The sequence below is a fragment of the Bombina bombina genome, chromosome 2 (genome assembly GCF_027579735.1).
Source record: "Bombina bombina isolate aBomBom1 chromosome 2, aBomBom1.pri, whole genome shotgun sequence".
NCBI lineage: Eukaryota > Metazoa > Chordata > Amphibia > Anura > Bombinatoridae > Bombina > Bombina bombina.
This window is the reverse complement of record NC_069500.1, coordinates 496,903,664-496,920,357: the sequence shown is the minus strand read 5'-3', so window position 1 is coordinate 496,920,357 and position 16,694 is coordinate 496,903,664. Positions and strand designations below refer to the sequence as shown.

Here is a 16,694-nt window from a genome sequence, read left to right as displayed (position 1 = left end):
ACATTTTCCATTTCGGAAATCATACGTTTGTTTATGCAAGTCCATCTACAGGCCTGCCATTGGTGTTATGGTAGTTGGTAACTGAGCTCCCAGGAACACCTGTGCTTGTACTCTTTTATCAGTGCTATTTATTGTTAGATGCTATGTCCCGCTTATATGTGCTATAGATGATTTGTGTCCTTTAAAACTACATAGTTTCCCTGAAGTACACAAAGCTAAATTTCTTTCGATTTGCTCCATATCGGTAAGTTTCTGGCCGATAACCGATATTTAAGGAATTCCAAATATCGGCCCTAAAAATGAGAGAGAGAGACTGCTATGAACAAGAAAGAAGTTTAAGTGTGATTAATCTTAATAGAAAATGCTGGTCTGTCCTTTTCTCCAACATAGGTGTGTCCGGTCCACGGCGTCATCCTTACTTGTGGGATATTCTCTTCCCCAACAGGAAATGGCAAAGAGCCCAGCAAAGCTGGTCACATGATCCCTCCTAGGCTCCGCCTACCCCAGTCATTCTCTTTGCCGTTGTACAGGCAACATCTCCACGGAGATGGCTTAGAGTTTTTTAGTGTTTAACGATACTCTTGTTCAGGCCAGAAAGCCTGTAACTAGAAAGATTTACCACAAAATTTGGAAAAAATATATCTGTTGGTGTGAATCTAAAGGATTCCCTTGGGACAAGGTTAAGATTCCTAGGATTCTATCCTTCCTTCAAGAAGGATTGGAAAAGGGATTATCTGCAAGTTCCCTGAAGGGACAGATTTCTGCCTTGTCGGTGTTACTTCACAAAAAACTGGCTGCTGTGCCAGATGTTCAAGCCTTTGTTCAGGCTCTGGTTAGAATCAAGCCTGTTTACAAACCTTTGACTCCTCCTTGGAGTCTCAATTTAGTTCTTTCAGTTCTTCAGGGGGTTCCGTTTGAACCCTTGCATTCCGTTGATATTAAGTTATTATCTTGGAAAGTTTTGTTTTTAGTTGCAATTTCTTCTGCCAGAAGAGTTTCAGAATTATCTGCTCTGCAGTGTTCTCCTCCTTATCTGGTGTTCCATGCAGATAAGGTGGTTTTACGTACTAATCCTGGTTTTCTTCCAAAAGTTGTTTCTAACAAAAACATTAACCAGGAGATTATCGTACCTTCTCTGTGTCCGAAACCAGTTTCAAAGAAGGAACGTTTGTTGCACAATTTGGATGTTGTTCGCGCTCTAAAATTCTATTTGGATGCTACAAAGGATTTTAGACAAACATCTTCCTTGTTTGTTGTTTATTCCGGTAAAAGGAGAGGTCAAAAAGCAACTTCTACCTCTCTCTCTTTTTGGATTAAAAGCATCATCAGATTGGCTTACGAGACTGCCGGACGGCAGCCTCCCGAAAGAATCACAGCTCATTCCACTAGGGCTGTGGCTTCCACTTGGGCCTTCAAGAACGAGGCTTCTGTTGATCAGATATGTAGGGCAGCGACTTGGTCTTCACTGCACACTTTTACCAAATTTTACAAGTTTGATACTTTTGCTTCTTCTGAGGCTATTTTTGGGAGAAAGGTTTTGCAAGCCGTGGTGCCTTCCATTTAGGTGACCTGATTTGCTCCCTCCCTTCATCCGTGTCCTAAAGCTTTGGTATTGGTTCCCACAAGTAAGGATGACGCCGTGGACCGGACACACCTATGTTGGAGAAAACAGAATTTATGTTTACCTGATAAATTACTTTCTCCAACGGTGTGTCCGGTCCACGGCCCGCCCTGGTTTTTTTTTTTAATCAGGTCTGATAATTTATTTTCTTTAACTACAGTCACCACGGTACCATATGGTTTCTCCTATGCAAATATTCCTCCTTAACGTCGGTCGAATGACTGGGGTAGGCGGAGCCTAGGAGGGATCATGTGACCAGCTTTGCTGGGCTCTTTGCCATTTCCTGTTGGGGAAGAGAATATCCCACAAGTAAGGATGACGCCGTGGACCGGACACACCGTTGGAGAAAGTAATTTATCAGGTAAACATAAATTCTGTTTTTTTTTTTTTTTTTTTTTTTTTTTTTTTGTTTTTTTTTTTTTATTAAATGTACAACTCTTACTTTATCTTAAAGGGCCATTATAATGAAAATGTCTTAACTTGTGTTTTCTGATTGTCTACACAGCTGTCTCATCCTAACACAGTGGAAGGTTTAGTGCTGTTAAATATTGACCCTAATGCCAAAGGATGGATGGATTGGGCAGCACATAAGGTAAGAGAAGCTCTTTCTCAGTATTTTATTAAGACTCTCACTTGTGATTCTTTGTATTTTATCTTTTTCTAAAATTTTTTGCATCTGTATGATTTTGTTTCATATTTTTGCTGGTATCTTTTGCATTCTGATTTTGAAAATGTCTGATCTCTCTTTTCCAGTTAACCGGCCTCACATCCTCCATACCTGAAATGATGCTGGGTCATCTCTTTAGTGCTGTGAGTACTACAACATATCACCAGAAAATGGATTACTGTTGTATGTCAAATTATGAGTCTTTGTAAGTGTCTTTCATGTTGTGTTTGTGTAGGAGGAGATTTCAGGGAATTCCGAGGTTGTGAGTCAGTACAAACAAGCCATTTTAAATTCCCCAATTCTCAGCAACAACCAACTATACTGGAACAGCTACAACAGGTACTGAACACAACACAATTCACATGGGAATATTATTCTTTCCATATTTTTCTTATTTTGCATTTTCTTTCCTATGACATGGAGAGCCCATGACATCATTCCAATTACTAGTGGGTTATTAAACTCCTGGCCAGCAGGAGGAAGTAAAGAGCACCCCAGCAAAGCTGTTAAGTGTAACTGCCTTACCCATAACTCCCAGTCATTCTCTTTGCCTCTGTCAATGGAGGTTGTGTGAAGTTAGTGTCTGAAGAATTTAATCCTTTTATGGGTACTTTTTCTTGCAAGCAAGGATTTGGGTCTAGCTGTGACCACGTCAATCTCTTGAGTAAGAGTAGTGGTGGCTTTTCTTCATAAATGGAAAGAGTCCACAACTGCATTCATTACTTTTGGGAATTCAGAACCTGGCCACCAGGAGGAGGCAAAGACACCCCAGCCAAAGGCTTAAATACTCCTCCCACTTCCCTCATACCCCAGTCTTTCTTTGCCTTTCGTCCTAGGAGGTTGGCAGAGACGTGTCAGAAGTTTTGAATTTGTCTCTTATGGAGGGTAGTACTCTTCCGCATGGGACTGGAGTTTTAAGTAGTCCTGTCAGCCTTTCAGTGAAAGCTTGGATGAAAGTTAGAGTCCGGAGATGTAGGGAGAGCTTTTCTGTGAAACAATCCCGACTCGTTTTAACAGCTCCACAAGCAATAATCGTTGATGAGTTTCACTGCCTGCTTTCTTCTCTCAAGTCCATGGCAGAGGCGATGCTACTATCTGTCGCACTTGAAGGGCCGTGTTCCTGTTCTACTGCGTAGATTGTTTCATTTTGCTTTCTTCATGAAATGTACTGCATTACAGATGTTTTTCTGAGATTCTGTCACCTAGCGGGACTACCTTTATATCTAAGGGTCTCGGTGAGGCTCCTTTTGTATCTTGGAATCAAGGGTTAATATCTCCTGAGGGGGGTTATTGAACAGGGTTTTTTTTTTTTTAAACATGTTTTATATGATTCAACTTGCTTATGTTTGGTTCTTTTTGGCTCATGGCTTGTGGAACATTAAAGGCTTTTGGAAAGTGACGCGGCCTTAGGTCGGGTGTGCTTTTTTTGGACTATACGGTTCTCTTGGTGACCTGGCGTGGTCACGTTTGTGACCTCCATTTCCACATTCCTGACCGTGTGGTGACGGAGAAATTCTGGTCTGCTGGTGTCGGGTTCATAGGAGGTGGTGAGTGCCCCAGCCACTGTGGGTGTCAGGTGCCGTTTGTTTATTTTGGTCCAATCTTTTGTATCAATATCCTAATTATGGAGCAGTCTGATATTGTGGAGACGGACGTCTATTTCAGTTTTTACTCCTTGCGCAGAATGTGTATTGTCCCGGATGATACAAGCCTATCAGTTATGTTCCAAATGCCGTATTAAAGTGCTCAATTCCTTGGGATCGGGGAATCAAGGGGACATTGAGACATCCGCCACTGGGGCTTCTGTCCTCTGAGTGGCGAGTTCCCTTCCACTATCGCTTACTATGCATGCAGGTAACCTAGACTTTGCTTATCCTTCTCTTGAAGGTGGCATGTTCCCGCCAGAGGTTTCGGCACAATATCTCATAATTTTGGCGCTGGCGCATCTGCAACTTCCAGAAGTTGGTTTAAGATATTGTTCGTGTTCTGTTATCCAGGGCTCTTCAGGCATGGGATGGCCTGTTCAGCAATATGGGGGAACAACTGTCCCTGAGGCTTCAGGGGGTCAACCTTCAGGGCCGGATTCGTCCTTTGCTCTGGCGGGGGTATGCTGTGCTATTCGGTATTCGTGTTTTCTTGAGGCACCCTTTGGCATTGTTTGAAGATCACATCGTTAATGGATCTGAGGATGTTCAGTCTGTTTCTTCGTATAGCTTACAGAGTTAGACATAAGGGGATAAGGTATATAGTCTTGTTTCTAAAGTATCCCTTTCCAGTTCTGAGCTTGGAAGAACAGGGTCCCTGTTGGGCCGGTCCTGCGGGTACGCCTGTTCTTCTTAGGCAATAACCTGCGTGTTGCCTTATCTTTTTATTTTTATCCGCTTAGAATTGTTTTTATTTGGTTAGCTTGTGTTGGTTTAATATTTCCTTTGGGAATTTTATCTGGAATTGCTTCTTGCATTTGTTTCATCGCACTGTTGCTTCTAAGGAAGTTTGTTTTGGATGTGTTTTAGTCCTGTGTTTGTCTGCTGTTGATCTCTCCCTCTTTCTAGGGGGGATTCTATGCGGCCTTGACAGTGAGGGCCCTTGGGTTCAGGCTGGTCCTGATTGGGTTCAGATCCTTCTGTCTTGAGGCCTTTGGAATTGTCCCGTTGGATTTTGTTCCTTTTTTGAGGCTCTCTTCCTTCGGTTCGAGACTTCTTAATTGGGTGTTTCTATTTGATGGTTTTTGCCATCTAATAAAGGAAGTGAGGGCTGTGTGGCTTTTTCCTACTTCCAGGAGTTAGTCGTCTCCATATCAGGAATGATAGGCTGTGTTGTCTCCTTCTCCAAGCTTCGCTTAGGGGCTTTTTGACTGGGGTTTGGGATGCTCTGCATTCTTCTTCTTTGGGTGTGGTCCTCTGGTTATGTATCCAGAGAAGACTATGGAGATAAGCCTTTGTTGGCAGGTGGTTGGAACAGGTGCTAAGAGATATGTCTGCTGCACTGGGGCTTGTTCTGTTCTAACTATGGAAGTTGAGGTCTCCATGTCGGGAATGTTATAAAGAGTTGTGCCAAGGCTTCTCAGGGAGCTACTGCACTTTTCTCTGTTCAGGTCCTAGGGGGTTCTCCTTGGGAGTACCTATTTTGGAAGAGCGGATTGGGTTGGCACCCGAGCTCTATTGGAGTGGGTGAGTTCCCCCCCCCCCCATTCTTCCATTTCCTGGAGGCTTGTGGTTGGGGTTTTTTTCTGTCTTTCAGACGTGCCTGTCGCTTGGACTGGTCTGGTGTTTGGAGCAGGATCTATTATGTGTTGCTCTGCTGCTTTGTCGTCCGGGTGTTCGAGGTGTTCAGGTGCTGTGGAAAGGACTGGGGGGGTCTTGGATAGCCTGTGTCTTGTCCACTGTTTTACTTGCCCTGCAGGTTTTCAAATTTCAGAGTCCTCTTTGGATGACTGTAGCGTGCAGTGTTTCTTTTTCAAGATACGATGAGTCCATGGATTTCATCCTTGTGGGATTACGCCTCTTAAGTACTGCCAAAGAGTGCTACTTTGACCTGGGGTGTAGCCTAGACCAGATCAGTCTCTACAGCAAGGGCTTTTTGGTGGCTTTAAAGCATTAGGAACTGGTGGGACATAATTCTCACTGCGCCTCATAAACATGTTGCTGCCCCATTATAGATTGTCTAAGCGCATGGTAACTCGGGCTGATCTGTTTCCACAGGGCTATGGGAGGGAGATAAGGACCTCTTACACCTGATGGACTGCCATGCTGTCGCTCAGCGTTCAAGGTAAGTGCTCACTTTATTATTCTGGGGACATTAAAATTCTCTCAGAAGAAAGTACTTCTGCATTACCTACATATCACATGTTAAGGACTAAGTAAATATGTGTTCCTTATTGTGATGGGACTGTGATCTCTTGTTGGGGGATAACTAACCTAAGAATACTATGTTACACAGACACTGGGGACCGGAGTCAGTGTTTTGCTCCCGGCGGTTTCCACATAGAATATGCCGGCTGGGAGATGGCTCCCCTTATAGTCAATCAGTCTTGATAAGGATGGGCCCTTTATTGTGAAAGAGGCTATATTATACTGCAAATCAGTGTGGTTTTACTCCTGGTGGTTGACATATAAATATGCCGACCGGGAGGTGTTTGGCTTTGTTTTATTTTAAAGGTGCTACCTGACCGTGCGGTAGTTTACTCAGCTAAGTAGTTCCTCATTACACTTAGTAGTTTTTCTCATGGGGATCAGATCTATAAGATCTTTATGGCGACCGGCGCCCACGAGGGACAAATACTGATATTTCCTTAGGAGGTTTGAATCAGGGCCAGGAGACTGTATCGTTCTCATTCCCCTTGACAATCTATCTCCTCTCCCGGCAGTTACATAAGTTGCCGACCGGGAGATGACTGAGACTTTTTCCCTATGAAGGGGGTAATTGTGAGCCTTTTTATTTATCAGTGGGGCACTCTGTTACTTTCCCCGGCGGTTACTAAAGACTTGCTGACCGGGTAATGGCTGTTTGGTTGCCACGAAGGATGCCTGTTAGGAGTCTTGGATTTGGATAAATATCATAAGAATGATTTATGTTATGAGTCTGTTTTTATCTCCCGGCGGTTCCTAAAAATTATCATGCCGCCCGGGAGATACCTGTTGTGTCTCCGCCCATGAAGGGTGGTCCTTGGGGGGACGCCATTACTTGGCACGCTCTTTCATGCCGCCCGGGAGATACCTGTTGTGCCTCCGCCAACGTAGGGCAGTCCTTTGAAGGGACGGCATTACTTGGTGCGCTCTTTTTCCTCTCCCGGCGGTTCAATAGAATCCCATGCCGACCGGGAGATAGGTTATGTCTACACCCTTGAGGGTGGTCTTTGGGATTGTACCGTACCATGTCTTCCTGCCTCTATAAAGGATTGGTCCGAAAAGACATGTTTAACATAATTTAGGCGTGTGCATAAAAGATTGTAGCCTATGTTTTCCCATTTGCGATGGGGTTCCGACTTAAGAGACCAACCTACTCAGAGGGGGATGCATTTGAGGGGCATTGTGCTCTAGCAACTTTATTTATGCTGTTTTTGCCCTAGTTGCTGCAAGAGATTAAAACGGAATTATGCTATCCCTTTTTAAAAAAAAAAAAAAAATTAAAGTGACAGTAACTTTTTTTCAGGTGTTACTTTTTAATTTAAAATACTCCTTCAGAAGAGGTTGTTAGGAGTATGGTGACTCTGGTCACTCCGTGCCACAATTTTTTTTCTTATAGGCAAATTTAATTTATGAACCACAGGCAGTGCTCTGCGGTTACTTGCATAGACTTTGATTTCAACATAGTGATGTCTTGTTGCAGCAATATTAATGTCGTTATTGGATTGTTTTCTACACGACAGACATGAGTCATTCTTTTAAAATTTAAAGGGACAATAAAACATTTTCTGTGTAAATTTTATTAAAAGAATTGCTGCTGTTTATTGATTACTTCATCCCTTATGACGTAGGATGGTACATCAACACACTAAAATGAGTTACTTTACGATTTATACTAAATTTATTTCCACTGTTTCTTTGTTAACTCATCTTTTGTGATGAGGATGAGTTAAACGTACACTAGTCTAGAGTTACTTTTCAGATTTTGAGGAACAGTATCATTTCCTATGTGACAAATTTCTTACAATTCCAATTTATTTTTCTTTTTGAACCTACTCCCTCTATGGCGATTGCTGTTTGGGAGTCTGTTAACGATGGACATAAACTTCTCATAGTTTCCGTTGAAATTTTATGGTCCATATGCAGTGCCCTGCGTTTCCTTCACTCTCTTCGAGGGGCTATGGGCGTTCTATGATTTTTCATAGATAGTAGCATTGTTAGAGGACTTTATATTTTTTAAGGGTCTTCTATGACACTGGAAATTTCAGTTTCAGATGGAATTGGTGCCAAGGGCATTTCCTATATTTACAAGATAGCCTTACGTGCTTTAAAAACAGGAGCTTGGGAGTTCGATTCCACCTGCTACTGCAGTCTCTACTTATTTACAATGACAACAGTCTGTGTACTTTTCTACTGTCACTGGCGTGACAGCATATTGGTTTGCTGCGTTATTCGAGTTTATTCCTTTATTTAAATTTCTCCCTTTCCAGTTATCAAACTGGGGACATGGGTGGATCAGTCCCTGCTCTTGGACTAGAGCATTGTTTTTATGAACACATAGCCTGATGATAAGTCAAAGACGGCATGTGGACTTGTCCCAGTCCAGGATTGGATCTTGTAGGGGACTGAATTTTTGAGTTCAAATGTTTTCCTCTCTTGTCTGAGAATCGGACGAAGGGTGAGTCGTCCTTACTCTGCGTAGGAGACCTCTTAGATCTGGGAGTAGTTGTTCCAGTTCTAATATTTGGTCTTGTCATAGTTCCAAGTTCTTTGGAGACTCTGGGATCGCCGTTGGCAGTGCTTCAGTGACGGGACATTGCAATGGCGTCCTGTCTGGCGAATATCACTAGTCCAGGCGTCATTCTTTCAGCAATCAAGATTTACACGAATGTTGTTAACTTTCCTTGAGCTCACGGGTGGTAGGTGATTTTGGAAGCGTTTCCTTAGTCCCAAGCACAAGGGTGTTTTTCTTGGGAATCATGAGGTATTCCATATCAATGAAGTTTTTCTGACTACGATCAGGATATCTAGGCATTTCTGGTCCAGCCCTTCAGTCCACTTCTTGCCTTCAGTGGCTCAGTACATAGGGGTTTTCGGGCTGATGGTGACGGTAATGGACCTTAGCCGGACAGATGGCTCAGCATGCTAAGGCACTGTGGCTGAGCTTTGTAACGATTGGAGGGTTGCAGGATCAATCAACCTTTGATCCTTCTAAGGTTGATTAACTGTGCAGCGCCTTGTGTCGCTTAAATTTCAGTTTTGTTCGTTCCACCTCAGACCTATGCAATTAAGCATATTCAGGCAATGAAACGGAGGTTGTGCAAACTTGTCTCCTCAAATAGCTCTAGATCAGGAGACAAGGGACTTTTTTTCTCTGTCTCTGGATCACCTATCTCAGGGAACATGATTTTGAACATGATTTCGCGGAGTGTGGACTCTAGCGGAGTCTGTTCTTTTTATAGACTTCCTGCAATTAAGAGCGAGCTTCAACGCTCTTCTGGTTTGGCCTCAGTTGGCTTCGGCCCAGTTCTTCTTGCTATCTGTCAGCGTTCCATATCCCAGGGGTGGACACTTGGGAAATGGTTTTTCTGAGCAGTCGGGTTTTTCATTCGGGAGAGTGGGAACTCTGTCCAGGAGTATTTTCCAAACTGATTTTCAAATAGGGTCGGCTGGAGTTGGATCTCATGGCGTCTTGTCAGCCTGCCTGGCTTTTCGAGATACGGGCCCAGGTCCAGGGCTCCCAGTCCGAGCTGATAATTACCTTGGCAGTGCTTGGTCCTTCAGCCTAGAATGTCTGTTTCCCCTGTTGCGTTTTTTTTGACGGGTGATTCTTAGAATCAAATAGGAGAAGGCGTCGGTGATTCTCCTCGCTTTCGTGTGGCCTTGCAGGATTTGGTATGCCGATCTGGTGAACATGTCATCTCTGCTATCTTGGACGTTTCTGTTGAGGAAGGACTTTTTGTCAGGGTCCCTTCTTCCATCCAAGTCCAGTTTCTTTGAGGCTGATTGCTTGGGAGATTGGTCGCTTGATTCTATACCAGCGAGGTGTATTAGTTTTGGTCATAGGTTCCTTTATTCAGGCATGTAAGCCTGTGTTAGGAAGCTTGACCATGAGATAGGACATATGTCTTTCTTAGTGGGAATCCAAGGGTTACTCATGAAGTAGTGTTGGGATTCCCAGGATTTTGTTTTTTCTTTAGGAATGGGTTTTCAGTGAGTTCCCTGAGGGGTTGGCTCTCTGCTTTTTTCTAATCTGTTCCTCCTGCGTCTGGCAGATGTCCCAGATGTTTAATCTTTTTGTAAGGCTCTGATTGAAGTCAGGCCTGTGTTTTAACCAATTGCTCCTTCATGGAATTTGGATTTAGATTTTGAAGGTTCTTCAAGGGGTTCTGTTGAACCTATGCATTCCATTGATATTAAGTTGTTATCTTGGAAGTTTTACTTCTTGTTGCCTTTTCTTCTGCTCGAAGAGTGTTTGAGATTTCTGCATTAATATATAATTCGCCTTGCCTTATTTTTCATTTAGATAAGGTGGTGTTATGTGCTTAACTTGGTTTTCTTCTTAATCGTTGTTTCAGACAAGAATTTTAATTGGGAATTATTTGTTCATGCCTTGTGTCCTAATCTTTCTCTCAGAAGGCAGGTCTTCTGCACGTTTGGACGTAGTCGGTATTTTAAAAGAGAGATTTTCTTTCTAAACAACTACGGACGTTCGTCAATCGTCTTTTCTGTTTGACTTTTTTTCTAGAGAGGTAAGGGTTAGTAAGCTACGACTTCTTCCTTTTGGTTGAAGAGTATTGTCCGTTTTGCTTATGTGATTGCTGGACAGCAGCCTCCTGTAAGAGTTTCGGCTCCTTCCCCCTTGAGCTGTTGCTTTCTCGTGGACATCCGAACATAATACTTCAGTTGAGCTGATTGCTAGGCTGTGACTTGGTATTCTCTTCAATTTTTTTTTAAATTTTACAATTTGATATCTTTGCTTCGGCTGAGCTTGTTTTTGAGAGAAAGGTTCTTCAAGCAGTGGTGCCTTCCGTTTAGATTCCCTTTCTTGTCTCTCCCATCAGTGTACTATAGCTTTGGTATTGTATCCCACAAGTAAGGATGAAATCTGTGGACTCATCGTATCTTGAAAAACAAAAAGAAATTTATGCTTACCTGATTTCTTTTTCGATACGATGTGTCCGCGGCCCGCCCTGTTTGAGACGGGTTATTGAATTTTTGTTAAACTTCAGACACCTCTGCACCTTGGCTTTTCCTTTCTCTTCCTAACTTTGGTCGAATGACTGGGTTGGGAGGGAAGGGAGGAACTATATATACAGCTCTGCTTTGGTGCTATTTGCCTCCTCCTGCTGACCAGGAGGCGTAATCCCACAAGTAAGGATGAAATCCGTGGACTCATCGTATCGAAAAAGAAATAAATTTATCAGGTAAGCATAAATTTCCTTTTTGACTCAAGTATTTACCTATTGTGCTGCACATGGTTTTGGTTTCTGAAGATTTAGATATCTTAGCGACCTGCACTGTGTTTGGGAGACGATCTCTTCTCTGTTTCAGATTCCCGGTCCTATCTCGGGATTTCAGTACAATCTGGGGTCTAGGTGTTGCCTCCCCTTGTTTATTAGAGACTGATTGGCTCTCTGTGAACTTGGCCCGGTTTCTCAGGTTTTTGCCTTTTTGTATTTTTATTGGGACTCGCTGTACCCTTTTTCGTTTTTTTTCTGGAGTCCTTGATGAATGTTCTTCCGTGTCTTTTCCCTTTGTGGGAGATTACGTTAGTCTGAACCCTTTCTCTATTAAGGGGTGTGTTTGGGGTCGACGGTGTCTCCTGGAGGCTTGTTGGCTCAGTTGTGTCTAGTCCCTGTGGTCATTGGGGCCTTTTCCTTTTTTTCTCAAGGTTTTCTCGGCTTCGGACGAAGTGGGTTTTTGTTGGGTAGGGGTTTTCAGGCCTGGTGCCCTCAGAATGGGGCCTCCTGTTGTACCCCTCCCCCTTGTTTTCGCATTCAGTGTCCTCTAAAGCTTGGGTGTAGTTTTCCCAAAAATAATGAATGCAGCTGTGGACTCATTCCATCTGAAGTAAAGAAAATTTATCAGGTAAGCATAATTTTAAGTTTTTTTCTTCATAAATGGAAAGAGTCTATAGCTCCCCGTTTGTATTTTTCCGGTGGGGCGGAGGTAATTTTTGTTCTTCTGACACCTTTTCACCTTGAGATTTCTTCTATTGTTCCTGGTTCCTCTGCAGAATGACTGGGGGTTCAGGGAAGTGGGAGAGGTATTTAAGCCTTTGGCTGGGGTGTCTTTTTCCTCCTCCTGGTGGCCAGGTTCTGAATTCCCAAAAATGACTGCAGCTGTGGACTCTTTCCATCTGAAGAAAAGAAAATTATCAGGTATGCATAATTTAAGTTTTTAGCAGTTAAAAGGCGGCAAGGCAGTCCTTTGCTTTACTTTTAACACTTTGCTACCCCTTTGTGGAAAGCCAGAGTTGGTTATTCTGTTATTTATTTTCCTACAAGTCCATGACAGGGAGGATCAGTATCTATTATGATAAAGTAGTTTTCTTTCATGTAATTAGCAAGAGTCCATGAGCTAGTGACGTATGGGATATACTTTCCTACCAGGGCAAAGTTTCCCAAACCTCAAAATGCCTATAAATACACCCCTCACCACACCCACAATTCATGTTTACAAACTTTGCCTCCCATGGAGGTGGTGAAGTAAGTTTGTGCTAGATTCTACGTTGATATGCGCTTCGCAGCAGGCTGAAGCCCGGTTTTCCTCTCAGAGTGCAGTGAATGTCAGAGGCATGTGAAGAGAGTATTGCCTATTTGAATACAATGGTCTTCCTCTAGGAGATCTATTTCATAGGTTCTCTGTTATCGGTCGTAGAGACTTTTCAGATCGACGATATACTCTTATATACCATTACCTCTACTGATTCTCGTCTCAGTACTGGTTTGGCCATCTACTATATGTAGATGAGTGTCTTAGGGTAAGTAAGTCTCATTTTATTTATGACACTCTCTAAGCTATGTTTGGGCACTTTATTCTAAATATATGTGTTTAACCCCTTAACGACCAAGGACGTACGCCACACGTCCTCAAAAAAAAGTCAGTTAATGACCGAGGACGTGTGGCGTACGTCCTTGGTCTGGAAAGCAGCTGGAAGCGATCCTGCTCGCTTCCAGCTGCTTTCCGGTTATTGCAGTGATGCCTCGATATGGAGGCATCCTGCAATAACCCCCCTTGGCCATCCGATGCAGAGAGAGCCACTCTGTGGCCCTCTCTGCATCGGACATCGGTGGCCGGTATCGTTGGTGGGTGGGAGCAAGTCTGGGAGGCGGGTGGGCGGCCATCGGTGTGCCGGATGAAGGGGAGGGGGCGGGACAGGCGGGGGCGCGCACAGGGGGCGGGGGGGGGGGCGCGTGCACGGGGTGGGAGCGGGAGGGAACCGCTACACTGCAGCAAAAGTTAAGTTAAGAATAGTAAAAAAAAAAAAAACATTTAACTAAATAAATTATGATCTAAGGGTTCTGGAAGGGGTGGGGGGTTGGTCTGGGGGGGGGGGGGGGGAGCTACACTACAGCAAAGGGCTATGAAAAAACAAATAAACATACTTTTGTTACTAAACTGGGTACTGGCAGACAGCTGCCAGTACCCAAGATGGCGCCCATTAAGGCAGAGGGGGTGGGTTAGAAAGCTGTTTGGTGGGGGATCAGTGAGGTTGGGGGCTAAGGGGGGATCCTACACAGCAGCATATGTAAATATGCCAAAAAAAAGCCCCAATATAGCTTTTATTTTAGTACTGGCAGAGTTTCTGCCAGTACTTAAGATGGCGGGGACAATTGTGGGGTGGGGGAGGGAAGAGAGCTGTTTGGGAGGGATCAGGGGGTCTGATGTTTTAGGTGGGAGGCTGAGCTCTAAACTAAAGCTAAAATTAACCCTGCAAGCTCCCTACAAGCTACATAATTAACCCCATCACTGCTAGCCATAATACACGTGTGATGCGCAGCGGCATTTGACGGCCTTCTGATTACCAAAAAGCAACGCCAAAGCCATATATGTCTGCTATTTCTGAATAAAGGGGATCCCAGAGAAGCATTTACAACCATTTGTGCCATAATTGAACAAGCTGTTTGTAAATGATTTCAGTGAGAAACCTAAAATTGTGAAAAATGTAACGTTTTTTCTCCTGTTAAGTGTAGTCAGTCCACGGGTCATCATTACTTCTGGGATATTAACTCCTCCCCAACAGGAAGTGCAAGAGGATCACCCAAGCAGAGCTGCTATATAGCTCCTCCCCTCTACGTCACACCCAGTCATTCTCTTGCACCCAACTAATAGATAGGATGTGTGAGAGGACTGTGGTGATTATACTTAGTTTTTATATCTTCAATCAAAAGTTTGTTATTTTAAAACAACACCGGAGTGTGTTGTTCCTTCTCAGGTAGAATTTGAAGAAGAATCTACCTGAGTTTTTGGATGATTTTAGCCGGCGTAGCTAAGATTCATTTTGCTGTTCTCGGCCATTCTGAGGAGTGAGGTAAACTTCAGATCAGGGGACAGCGGGCAGGTTCACCTGCAAAGAGGTATGTTGCAGTATATTATTTTCTGAGAAATGGAATTGACTGAGAAAATACTGCCAATACCGATATAATGTAAGTTCAGCCTTAAATGCAGTAGTAGCAACTGGTATCAGGCTGTTTATGTATATATGTGTACACTTCAGTATTCTGGGGAATGGCACTTCTCTGGGTAATACTATATGCATATAATTTTTAGCCTAACTTGCAGTGGGAACGTCTAGCAACAGGCTGTTTAATGACATTTCATGTTATTTGATTTTAAACGTTTTTGCTGGCATGCTAAATTGTTTAATTATCTGAGGTACTGGGTGAAAAATTGTTTTTTGGGCACTGTTTTTCCACTTGGCTGTCGTTTATTTTAATTTAAGACAGTTTACTGAACTTCCCTCACTGCTGTGGGTGAGGGGGAGGGGCCTATTTTGGCGCTTTTGCTACGCATCAAAAATTCAGTCAAAAGTCTGTTTCTCTTCCTGCATGATCCGGATCGTCTCTACAGAGCTCAAGGGTCTTCAAAAATTATTTTGAGGGAGGTAATCACTCACAGCAGACCTGTGAGATTGTGCTTTGACTGTGATAAAAAACGTTTATATTTTGTACATTTTTTTCTGCTATTAAGGGTTAGTTATCCATTACTAATGGGGGCAATCCTTTGCTAAAGTTATGCCTTTACTGGGAAAAATCTGGTTTTTATAATTTTTCCGGTTCCTTATTATTAAACTGTCATAATTTTTTTCTGTGCTTCTTAAAGGCACAGTGCGTTTTCCATAATACTTGTAATTTGAGTGAAAAGTATTTCCAAGCTTGCTAGTTTAATTGCTAGTTTGTTAAACATGTCTGACTCAGAGGAATATCTCTGTGCTATATGTGCAAAAGCCAAGGTGGAGCCCAATAGAAATTTATGTACTAATTGCATTGATGCTACTTTGAATAAGAGTCATTCTGTACAAATTGAACATCATTCACCAAACAACGAGGGGGAAGTTATGCCGACTAACTTGCCTCACGTGTCAGTACCTGCATCTCCCGCTCGGGAGGTGCGTGATATTGTAACGCCGAGTACTTTAGGGCGGCCATTACAAATCACACTACAGGACATGGCTAATGTTATGACTGAAGTTTTGTCTAAATTACCAGAACTTAGAGGTAAGCGAGATCACTCTGGGGTGAGAACAGAGTGCGCTGATAATATTAGGGCCATGTCAGATACTGCGTCACAATTTGCAGAACATGAGGACGGAGAGCTTCATTCTGCGGGTGACGGATCTGATCCAAATAGACTGGATTCAGACATTTCAAATTTTAAGTTTAAGCTGGAAAACCTCCGTGTATTACTAGGGGAGGTGTTAGCGGCTCTGAATGATTGTAACACAGTTGCAATACCAGAAAAAATGTGTAGGTTGGATAAATATTTTGCGGTACCGTCGAGTACTGACGTTTTTCCAATACCTAAAAGACTTACTGAAATTGTTACTAAGGAGTGGGATAGACCCGGTGTGCCTTTCTCACCCCCTCCTATATTCAGAAAGATGTTTCCAATAGACGCCACCACACGGGACTTATGGCAAACGGTCCCTAAGGTGGAGGGAGCAGTTTCCACTTTGGCTAAGCGTACCACTATCCTGGTGGAGGATAGCTGCGCCTTTTCAGATCCAATGGATAAAAAGTTAGAGGGTTACCTTAAGAAAATGTTTGTTCAACAAGGTTTTATATTACAACCCCTTGCATGCATTGCGCCTGTCACGGCTGCAGCAGCATTTTGGTTTGAGTCTCTGGAAGAGACCCTTGAATCAGCTCCATTGGATGAGATTACACACAAGCTTAAAGCCCTTAAGCTAGCTAATTCATTTATTTCTGATGCCGTAGTACATTTAACTAAACTTACGGCTAAGAATACCGGATTCGCCATTCAGGCACGCAGAGCGCTGTGGCTAAAATCCTGGTCAGCTGATGTTACTTCTAAATCTAAATTACTTAACATACCTTTCAAAGGGCAGACCTTATTCGGGCCCGGTTTGAAGGAAATTATCGCTGACATTACAGGAGGTAAAGGCCATGCCCTGCCTCAAGACAGAGCCAAACCTAGGGCTAGACAGTCTAATTTTCGTGCCTTTCGTAACTTCAAGGCAGGAGCAGCATCAACTTCCTCTGCACCAAAACAGGAAGGAGCTGTTGCTCGCTACAGACAAGGCTGGAAACCTAAC

At 43.3% G+C, this 16,694-nt stretch overlaps 1 protein-coding gene across 1 annotated transcript in view; it reads left to right on the top strand.

Annotated features, from left to right (window-relative positions):
* NDRG2 (NDRG family member 2) overlaps positions 1-16,694 on the top strand; it is a 266,724-nt gene that overhangs the window by 76,298 nt on the left and 173,732 nt on the right. Inside the window, exons 9-11 of the mRNA XM_053702227.1 lie at positions 2,127-2,213; positions 2,375-2,431; positions 2,524-2,627. Coding sequence (XP_053558202.1) covers positions 2,127-2,213; positions 2,375-2,431; positions 2,524-2,627 — 248 coding nt within the window. The remainder of the gene's footprint in view (positions 1-2,126; positions 2,214-2,374; positions 2,432-2,523; positions 2,628-16,694) is intronic.